Raw genomic sequence first — 11,556 nt, forward strand, 5'->3', positions numbered from 1 at the left:
ATTAATGAATAAATTAAGATTGATTTATTTTCTATTTCTTTTAAAACTATATTATTGTTAACTATGAAACAGTTGGCAGGCAGCAGAATGTATATATCTGGGTCTGAAAGCCTCTCCATTTTAAGAAAACTTACAGAATATAACATTTAAATGTGCAAGTGCGAAAAAAATTTCAATATATGTTGAGAAAGACAAAAGAGAAAATTTGATAATCTTATCAAATCCTTACTAATTTTAGTGGAAGAAGCATTTTCTTTAGAAAATCTTACCTAGATGTTATCTTGTTGTTGCAGACTTGAGTCTCTTTCTCTCAAAGTACTAAATAAAACAGAGAAAATCTTAAAGTGAGTGAGTGTTGTTCTTGGTGTTGTCTAATCGAAATGAATGCTCTTTCCTTAAAAGTTGTATATGCATTCCGACGAATGGCTGTTGCAAAAGTTTTCTTGATTGGAATGAACCAAGTAGTCCTAGGCTTGCCGTTTTTAGAAATTATTCCCATGCCTTGCTTTCTGACCTTCATATTACATTAATATCTTATAAACCCTACCATGTGCACCATAAACCCTTATTTTACTCCATGTTGAGAACAAAATACGGCTGCACGTGGGACCTTATTTTCATCTTAAATACCACTCTCACCCTCTCACTTCTGATAACAATTTACATTAGTTTGTAACTATAGTTTCTTGATTTGGTGAGATTAAGCCTTAAACCTTTTCATTCATGGCGGCACACAATATTTTCACGTTAAGTTCTTTTGTTGTTCTTCTCCTTCTTCTCCACAAACACTTTTACTTGATAGAAGCAACAAGGCCACTTGTTGGTAATGGTGATTTTCACCCACCAGCTCTTCCTTTAGGCTCCAAGTGGAGCAAGGTTAAACCTCCGGCGTCCATTTCTTATACAATAAATCGTTACAAGAAGACGGAGGCTGACGCTTTCCGCCCGACGAGTCCTGGTCATAGCCCTGGTGTTGGCCATGACGTACCACCACATGCTTCTTGAAAGCATCCCCTCAGTCACAGCCCGTTGGGTTCTCTACAATATTATTCTTATAATTAGAGATGATTATGGTGAAAGGTTGTTCTCAAGTAATAAAATAAGATTTGCTTCAAAAGGGTGTTCCGGTCTTCTAGGGTTTTTCAAAGATACTACTACTGGCGTCGCTTCCTTCAATATAAATGAAGGTTGTAGTATGCAAGTGTGCATGATATAGGATTTCTATTGGTGTAAAACATATTTTGTTTATTATTAATTAACAGTCTTTTGATTGAAGGTATTTGTCTTCTGATAGATTTTTATTAATTTTCATATAGAATCATGCTCTTTAACTTTAGAGATTTCTTTTAAGTTTAGGTTATCTATATATTAAAGCTTAATCTATGATATAAAAACAATTTGAATAATCTCCTAATTAACTTAAGCTTTTAAAAAACTTGTACATGTATGTATCTGCTTTTATTATGATCAAAATCTTTCATTTTCGTATATAATTAATATCAAACGTATCCTTATATGATTTGCTTTGGAAGCTCGTATAAGGAAACTTAAATTAAAAATAATAATAAATAAATAAAGGATTATGTTCTTAACTAATATTTGAATGCCTGGATAAAAAAAAAAAAAAAAAAAAAAACCTAGCTATCTCACCTTCATTTATACTTAAACGTTTGATGAATAATTACTGAAACAAATTACTGGGAACTTAGATCTTCTTCTGAAGCAATAGTAGCAGCTATTATATGTGGCGTTTGCCCCTCTTTCTTGGAGGTCATTGTTCTTAAATACGTGAAGAACTAGCTATAGCTTCTTGGGTTCTGCATAACCTAATACAATAAAATACAGTGATTAATTATATCTTATGATATATAATAATAATATTTACTAACTTACCAATGTTTAGAATTTTTATATTTATTTGGATTCAACCATATGTATTTTAATTCAATTCAATCCACCGATTATATTATCAATCTAATAATTTCATTAAGCTGATAATATAAGCACTTCAGGATTCCTCTAAAATTCATATTAATATGACAAAATGGAATGTTATAACTAATGTCCTTGAACATGAAATGTCAACAGACTCAACACTATGATCAATTCTCTAATGTTATACATATTGTGATAATCTATGATATTGTAAGGGTATCAATTAATACATATTTTCAATTTAATAGCAACCAACAACATTGATGAGAATATAAATAGATGGCATAAATACATTGTGTTATGACATAATTGATTTAGTACGTAATTTATTCAATGTTATAAACTGACATTCCATGATTGTACTATTTACTAGTAAGTTAACAGTGTAACGTTTTTATAAATAGTACTCTAGTATACATGACCAATTTGGACGTTATTTTCACTATATATTCCATAATTTTGCGTCCCGATACCAAAGAATAATCATTCTTAAAGCTTCATTAATTATAATAAAGAATCTCCCAACATAAAAAATTATGAGGCTGTAAAGAAATTGCCGTGAATGGTTTCACTAACTTCTTCTATCTCTTCATGGAGAGATAGACCGTAGAATTAGAAATCAATTAACCTTTATGATGGGGTCGAAACTAAGGAGTCGTTGCAAGAATCCGGTTAACTCAAACTTATACCCAGGATCAACTAAAATGAGATGACCTTCCCATATATGACTGCTTCATATAAATGAATTTAATCTTATTTAGTAGCTGTGGGACCTTTGACCGCTGGCGAATATACATATACACATGTATAGCAAAGGGAGATATATGATGACAATAAATAAAATGTTTTATCTATATTATAGATAAAATATTTTTATTTATTTAATAATTGTCTACGTTATTTCAAGAAAATCACAGCATTCTTAGGACATAACCCAATACTTTAACCTTTGGTCAATAACCCTCGCCTTTTTTGAATTCATTAAGAATTAGTCAAGACTAGTGCACCACTGTCCCTTTGTTTGACAAATACTTTAATTAAATCTGTAAATTAGAATAATTAGATAAGCTTTTGTTGTCCAGAATCCGATCTTGATGATGATCAATAATCATTTTCTAAGCAATCATATATTCATATAATTTATTTGAAAGTGGTGACCCTAAAAAATTATAAAAATTTAAAAGAATATGAAAGATTTTTATCAATATGGCCCGCCATTCTTTGGACTACGGTTCAGAAATGATAACAACATCTTCAATGCTATCAAGTTTATGTTGATTTAGCTTCCTCGAATAAATAAATAAATAATCACTATTATTCATTGACTAAATGTATTAAATAAATAAATATATATTTTTTAAGAATGACATTCTCAAAACTTTTTCATGCGGTTACAATCATTAAATTTATAATTAGGGGAGAAAAACTCTTTTCAAATTAGAATATTTGACACAAATAAGAGTATAGATATGACAAGATAATGAATTTATGCCACATAAAATAATTTTGATAAATAATAACGCATACTTTATATAATAATAGTGTACTTGTTGTATTCTGAACGATTTACTTTAAACATTTTGAACCTAATAATATGCAAGATGAAGTTGGGAGAATGAAAATGAAATTACATTGGAGATTCTAGATACATAACATTATTTACTGTTGATTATTGTGGTAGAAGAATATTTTGGTGCTGAATTCAAAGGCCATTGCTACAGGTTGGTGCACAGTAGTCAAACTATCTAGTCAATCGCATTAACTAATAAATTTGCATTTTTCCAGGAAACCCTAGCCTATCCTTCTTCCACTCATGTCTTCCAATACTTGGTCTAATGCCATGCCAAATCGCCAATGCCACTACAATCAAAAGTTAAACTTTTACAGACTATTCAAGAACTGCTCCTAGAAAATAACATTACATTGTTAGTATTATATTCGAGTTGCTGACAATATTTGGTCTCCAGCAAGCCTTATTACGGAACTCCATCTAAGGCACCTTTTTTCCCTTCAAGTTCTTAACTAATCTCCGAACCCAAAAACAGTAGCAAAAATTCATGACTCGTCTTCAAATTCTTCAACTGCAGAAAACAATCTGATAAATTTCATTTTTTTTATATATAAGTGGTCATTAATTTAGGCTTTTAACTGTAACTTTAACAAAATTAGTTAAGGTTTACAGAAGTTGAAAATATATAGAATTTCACTGAGTTTATTATGGCTAGCTTATTAAAATATACAACATAATAACATACAAGAAGCAAATACATAATTTTTTACAAATACACAGATTATATATATGGCTACACTGTCTCTTAATATTTCAATGCTTTTTTCACTTGGGGCCATTAAGCTTAGACAACAAAAAGAGGCAACCAGAGCATAGAAGCACAGAAGCTGAGAAGCAAACCAAATCCACAGGAGAATTTATAACAGCTTTCTTACTCTTATCAAACAGTCCTATCAGAAGCAGCATCACTATCACATGCCCAAGCTTTGTTTTCAATTCATTCACTGTTTTTATTTCTAACCACCTCGGCCGTTCCTGGAAATTCAGACGTGAAAAGTACATAAGAAAAAAAGTGCACTATATCAAATGCTGGAAAAAAGAGAAAGAAATAATTTCATTTTGCAGGGTGCAAGCATTGCCGCTGAAAAAAAGCATAACCGAGTAAAAGAATGTATAAATTGACAAACTGACCTTGAGAGTGAATAAGCCAAAGAGATTTGATCTGTGATGAACTTCATCTTTTGATAGTAACTTTGCAATGTCAAGATTGCTTACAAAGAGCTCATAGAGACCCATCCCAAACACCAGCATTACAGTTCCTAAAAGATAAACATCTAGAAGTGCAATAAAGTGGTTGTTAGCGACTAAGGTTAAAGAGTACCAAACAAAAGCATTTACATCAGTAACTAAAGAGGGATGCCATCTACCATAATGAACAAATAAACATTCACATGAATCACATCTCTTCATTCCAAGTAAATCTAATAGTTCAGAAAATAAATGTTGCAGCTAAATTGTTGGGCTACATATGCTGCATCTTCCTCCAAAGCCTCTTCCTCTTAAGTGTAAACTATTTTTTTTGGTGATGTTGTGGAGGTAATGGATTTGCCAATTTTAGCAAGGCCTGTGACTTTCTCAAACTTTAGTTGGAGAATGTATCATATATGATGCATCTATAGTTGCTTTCATAAGTTATAATTACTGAAGTTGGTATCAGTTTATACTTGAACAATTGTGTGAATAAAAATAAAAAAGTGAAATTCAACTATAATTAAATTCAGTGATAATTGCCAAGAACTGCTAAATTATGGTTTCTAGAGAAGCTATGAAAATCTTCAACATTCTCCACCAAAATATTCTCATTCTAGGCCAGTTCCGTTGTCTCAAAAGTGCCTCAAAGCAGACATAGATCTAAATTGCCCTAGGCAAAATGCCTCAAGCAATAAAGAAAAGAACAACGGTAATAAAAAAAATAAGAATTCAACTCATTCATTTATCTCTGGCGTAACCCTCCCAAAATCATGCCTTGCTACTGTAGTAAAATAATAAACAAGGAAATTTCAGATCCAGGATATGGAGAAGCAATGATTTTGTTTACTCTGCATACAGTTCTTAAAGTTTTACTATGCTAAGAAACCAAAGTGAGAAAATGCCTCTAGACATCCCACCTGTAACAGCTTAAGCAAGGAAGTGATATCATAATGATGTAAGGAGATCGTAGTTTCTCTTTCAATGCTGCAGTTACAGCACATTTCTGCTAGTTAGCTGCAAGGCCATTGACTTTGCGGCTCGTACCTATTCTGTACAAGGAAATTATGAGATGTTGATTATGTGGGTTTTGGGATCTCATAGTTTCATCTCCTGGTAATACTACACTTTTGGCATGCTTTCACTGGCCAACTGCAAGTTCCCGGTACTTGCTGCAGCAGTGACAGTGTTGACACACAATTATCTTGACATCAAAACTGATTTCAACTACCTTAATTTATTGCCGGACTTGCATTGGGGTCTCAGTACCAAGTTGGACTTTAGAAATAAATCCTAGATTAATATTGCATCTCACTTATATGTATATTATCCTATTAAGACAAAAATAGAAGCACGATAATGCTTTTAAGATCTATAGCCAACTAAAATGAGGTAACATCTACTGTAAATTAATTGTGATTGTTGTTTAATTATTTCTGACTCACACAGATAACAGATTCATTACTTTAAAACTCAAATTTTATACTGCCCACTATCCACATCATGCAATCATTGTGCTGTTGATTAAAAGTTATTTTATCTTCTGGGTTTCTAAGGACAAAATTTTAAATTTAATATATTTATAAGATATATAGAAGAAACTTCAATACAAGAGAAAGTAACAGAATTCCAAATCGTATAGTTTCATGGTAGTAAAAAATTTAAAAACATATTTAATAAGAGAAGTAAACACAATAACAGCATTGATACAAATAATAAATCAAAAACACTCACCAATAGCCTCGACTAGCAATAAAATCACTTTGCCACGATTCACAAAATATTCCATGAAAGACGACACAACAAAGTTGCAACCCTGCATGTTGAGGTGGGTCAACAGCATAAATCAATACGTCGATGAGAAACCCGATTGATTACAGATAAAAAATTATGAAATATATGCAGCAATGTATATTTGCAGTAAATCGAAGATAATCCACTAGTTCACCAATATTATTAATTTCCCATATTCCAAGTTCCATTTTTGCATAGAATCCAATTGAAATTATATAATATAGAAACCTTTAGAAATTAGGGTCGTGAAAAGCTACAACAATGAAGCTCTATCAAATAAGTGCTTGAATGGTGTTGAAGTGTAAAATAGGAAATAAGATTACTCTCATTGTAAAATAGGAAATATGATTATTCTCATTAAAGACTATCTTCTATATTAGATTAGGATCAAAACTATTAAGAATTAGATCAGTTATAATAGGAATGTGACAATTTACTTCCTAGATTAGTTTTTGTTTTTTGCTATAAATTCATTGTACATTTCATTGTGAAATAAGTAATAAAACAAAGTATTTCTTCACATGGTATCAGAGTTAGGTCTCTAAAGTTCTAATTTTATTTTTTTTTTCTCTCTTTCTCGGTTTTTTTTTTTTTTTTTTTTGGGCAACCGCTCTCCAGCAACGATCAAGATCTGGTCTAATCATACCAAACTGATCGTCTCCTCATCGTTGTCATAACCCAAGTGGTTTCGTCGTCGGCCGCCGCTGCACGCGCCCTCACGTGCCGATCGAGTTTCCGATAGCCTCTGCTCCGATCTACTTTTCCGACGAGCGTGAGCTCTCACCGCCACCAACATCTTATTCCTCTCCACCTCGCCGGCAAAACCCTTCAAGGAATTTCCGTCAGTTTCTACTCCGATCTCTTTTTCCGACAAGCGTTCTGTTTTTCCGACGAGCGTGAGCTTCTGCTTTTCTGCCAGCTTCAAGACACTCTGATCTTCTTCATGGATCCCCCTAAATCAGCCTCTTAGTCACATCCAAGTGATTTTTCTTTTTTATCTCTCCCGCCCATCACCACTGAGAAATTAATTGGGAATGCTAATTATTCATCCTGGGCTGCCTCTGTCGAATTATGGTATATGGGTCAAGGTCTGGAGGATCACTTGACCACCAAGGTTGCCGATATTACTTCAGATAAGTCTTCCTGGAGTAAAATTGATGCTCTGTTGTGTAGTATGTTATGGCAAACTATTGATCCCCCCCTCCACCCTATTTACAAATCTTACCGCTCTTGTGTTGATATTTGGAGTCAGGCTAAACTTCTCTATACAAATGACATTCAACGTTTATATTATGTTGTGTCCAACTTAGTTCATCTCAAACAACAGGATATGAATATGTCGGACTTCCTTGGTAAGCGACATTATCTCGTGGAGGTAATGGATTTGCCAATTTTAGCAAGGCCTGTGACTTTCTCAAACTTTAGTTGGAGAATGTATCATATATGATGCATCTATAGTTGCTTTCATAAGTTATAATTACTGAAGTTGGTATCAGTTTATACTTGAACAATTGTGTGAATAAAAAAAAAAAAGTGAAATTCAACTATAATTAAATTCAGTGATAATTGCCAAGAACTGCTAAATTATGGTTTCTAGAGAAGCTATGAAAATCTTCAACATTCTCCACCAAAATATTCTCATTCTAGGCCAGTTCCGTTGTCTCAAAAGTGCCTCAAAGCAGACATAGATCTAAATTGCCCTAGGCAAAATGCCTCAAGCAATAAAGAAAAGAACAACAGTAATAAAAAAAATAAAAATTCAACTCATTCATTTATCTCTGGCGTAACCCTCCCAAAATCATGCCTTGCTACTGTAGTAAAATAATAAACAAGGAAATTTCAGATCCAGGATATGGAGAAGCAATGATTTTGTTTACACTGCATACAGTTCTTAAAGTTTTAATATGCTAAGAAACCAAAGTGAGAAAATGCCTCCAGACATCCCACCTGTAACAGCTTAAGCAAGGAAGTGATATCATAATGATGTAAGGAGATCGTAGTTTCTCTTTCAATGCTGCAGTTACAGCACATTTCTTCTAGTTAGCTGCAAGGCCATTGACTTTGCAGCTTGTACCTATTCTGTACCAGGAAATTATGAGATGTTGATTGTGTGGGTTTTGGGATCTCATAGTTTCTTCTCCTGGTAATACTACACTTTTGGCATGCTTTCACTGGCCAACAGCAAGTTCCCGGTACTTGCTGCAGCAGTGACAGTGTTGACACACAATTATCTTGACATCAAAACTGATTTCAACTACCTTAATTTATTGCCGGACTTGCATTGGGGTCTCAGTACCAAGTTGGACTTTAGAAATAAATCCTAGATTAATATTGCATCTCACTTATATGTATATTATCCTATTAAGACAAAAATAGAAGCACGATAATGCTTTTAAGATCTATAGCCAACTAAAATGAGGTAACATCTACTGTAAATTAATTGTGATTGTTGTTTAATTATTTCTGACTCACACAGATAACAGATTCATTACTTTAAAACTCAAATTTTATACTGCCCACTATCCACATCATGCAATCATTGTGCTGTTGATTAAAAGTTATTTTATCTTCTGGGTTTCTAAGGACAAAATTTTAAATTTAATATATTTATAAGATATATAGAAGAAACTTCAATACAAGAGAAAGTAACAGAATTTCAAATCGTATAGTTTCATGGTAGTAAAAAATTTAAAAACATATTTAATAAGAGAAGTAAACACAATAACAGCATTGATACAAATAATAAATCAAAAACACTCACCAATAGCCTCGACTAGCAATAAAATCACTTTGCCACGATTCACAAAATATTCCATGAAAGATGACGCAACAAAGTTGCAACCCTGCATGTTGAGGTGGGTCAACAGCATAAATCAATACGTTGATGAGAAACCCGATTGATTACAGATAAAAAATTATGAAATATATGCATCAATGTATATTTGCAGTAAATCGAAGATAATCCACTAGTTCACCAATATTATTAATTTCCCATATTCCAAGTTCCATTTTTGCATAGAATCCAACTGAAATTATATAATATAGAAACCTTTAGAAATTAGGGTCGTGAAAAGCTACAACGATGAAGCTCTATCAAATAAGTGCTTGAATGGTAAACTCTATCTTTCCTTTTCATACCATTCATCCATTTTGAAGCCTTCATTTGAGCTGTCCTTGATAAACATATCATTTCTTGACAGCAAAGCTCAACATAAAAAGGCAAACCGTTGAATATCTATATATTCTCGTTATTGTTGAATTATGCACCATTACATATAGCTAGCCTCATAACTCAGCCTAATGATGGATGTAATCTTGAAGAAACACAAACTGATGTGTCATTAGCTTAGGCTAGATGTGGTAGTTGTTAGTTTAGGAAGATTTGCTATAAATTTTCTATTAGTTGAACAGAAACAGTTACCAATCAACTGCAAAACGGTTCCTACACTACACAAAGTTATCATAGCATCGATATCAGTAGTAAGTCAAGCTATCTTTCTAATGATATATTAAATTTAAAGACAAGTGAAAAAGATAAAATATATTAATAACAAAAAATAACAGAGAGTTCACAAGGCTTATGTGGTTCATGACGAGACAACAATTTTACATATGTCTGTCTCTAGCAGTCTAGCTTAAAACTTGCATAACTCAACCCAAATAATCCCCACTAACTCTAAGATGCAGAACTCGCACAACAGGGATACAATCAAAGTTTAGAAGTAGAACACTAGTAGCTATTAGCAGCATAATATAACAATCATTAAAAAATTATTACAATGAAATGAAATCCGCGTATCTATGATGCCACTGAAAGAATATATCCAAATCTTTGTCATCATCACTAGTAAGAAATTTAAATTTTTAGCCATTCTAATACCAAATATTTATTAAATACATTTTTTCACAACTTTGCAACAAAATTTATTAGAGTTTTCATTTTATCTGCTAGTCACTCTGGTTCTATTCTTTCAATTAAATAATCGGTTTATCTTTTATTTTATTGATAAGATTTATGGCATAAATTGGTATATCTATTGAAAAAAAAACACTTATAGGACCTTGAAACAATCTTGGGTGTTTAAAAAAAAAAAAAAAATTACCTTGATGAAACAGAGAAATGAACCAATCAAAGACCCAAACACACCGAGAAGCGCCATGAACCGAAATCGATAAATAACCTGTAAAAACAAAATTATTAGTACCCTAAACGATATAATTACAAAGGTCAAAAAATAATACCAGAAACCAAGTAAATGACCACCTTCTCTATGTTCTCCTCTAGAGCTTCTAGCCTCCCCATGTTGGACGAAATTACTGGTGATGAAGAGTGTGTCGATGCGGGCAAAGGAGCTTCATTTCTTGAGCTTTTGGTCATCAAGGTCACTGGGAATTTGCTACAAAGAGGCCGGGAATCAAAGACCCGGTTCACATTTGGATTCAATTTGCAGGTTCTGGTTAAGTATAAGGATGGTGGTGGTGGTGGTGGTGGTTTGATGGGTCTTGTGATTAACGGTCGAGATGGTTTCATGGTCAGCTAATCAGAAAGGAGGAAAGCTGTGGCATGAAACAGTGGAGGGACTGAGTCGGCGGCGAGTTATAAAAACGAGTGAGTGAGTGATTGAAGTGAGAGAAGGAAGTGAAAAGTGGACGGAGGAGAAGCTCAGCAACTAAGCAAGTGAAAGCCAGATAGTTGATTAACTGAATGAAAAGTCTAAAAGATTCACGGAAATGGATAGCCACGTGTAAGATAGAGATGGCTTTTAAAATCATTTGTGGAGCCACATGGATGAAATTTATTAGCTTTTAATCTTTTAAGTACTCTAATCTAATGTTGGAGTGAAATCTAAATATCCAATGAAATGGAAGTAATTTTAAAGAGGATATAATTTAAATTCCAATCCAATTATATTATTAGTGAGTGAATTAAATTCTTAAGTAATGAAATTAAATAATGATGATTATTTAAATTCTCATCATACTTAAATCTGGATAATTGGTTATAATCAAAATAATATATAGTTAATTAAATGTGACCACTCATATATTATGTTTTAATGATGCTTTAT

General features: G+C 32.7%; 1 protein-coding gene across 2 annotated transcripts; it reads right to left on the reverse strand.

The window, feature by feature from the left end:
- Positions 1-4,264: 4,264 nt before the first annotated feature.
- Positions 4,265-11,185, reverse strand: LOC116143549. 2 transcript variants are annotated; one of them, XM_031429009.1, is made up of 5 exons: positions 10,752-11,185; positions 10,591-10,668; positions 9,249-9,330; positions 4,637-4,779; positions 4,265-4,480 (listed from the first exon to the last, which is right to left on the reverse strand). In XM_031429009.1, the coding sequence occupies exons 1-5, from the start codon at positions 11,016-11,018 to the stop codon at positions 4,271-4,273; spliced, it is 780 nt and encodes a 259-aa protein (XP_031284869.1). In that variant the 5' UTR covers positions 11,019-11,185; the 3' UTR covers positions 4,265-4,270. The 2 variants fall into 2 exon arrangements, with proteins under 2 accessions (XP_031284869.1, XP_031284863.1); XM_031429003.1 differs by lacking the exon at positions 9,249-9,330 and adding an exon at positions 6,428-6,509 and having other exon boundaries at positions 10,752-11,183.
- Between the last annotated feature and the right edge of the window lie 371 nt (positions 11,186-11,556).

The sequence above is a fragment of the Pistacia vera genome, unplaced genomic scaffold, assembly GCF_008641045.1.
Source record: "Pistacia vera cultivar Batoury unplaced genomic scaffold, PisVer_v2 Contig1132, whole genome shotgun sequence".
Classification (NCBI taxonomy): domain Eukaryota; kingdom Viridiplantae; phylum Streptophyta; class Magnoliopsida; order Sapindales; family Anacardiaceae; genus Pistacia; species Pistacia vera.

Coding starts and splice junctions, on each gene's coding strand:
- LOC116143549 (XM_031429009.1), bottom strand. CDS start 11,018: ATGAAACCATCTCGACCGTTAATCACAAGACCCATCAAACCACCACCA. Junction 9,331..10,590: donor CATTTCTCTGTTTCATCAAG/GTAATTTTTTTT, acceptor CTCAACATGCAG/GGTTGCAACTTTGTTGCGTC. Junction 4,780..9,248: donor ATTGCTAGTCGAGGCTATTG/GTGAGTGTTTTT, acceptor TTGCACTTCTAG/ATGTTTATCTTTTAGGAACT.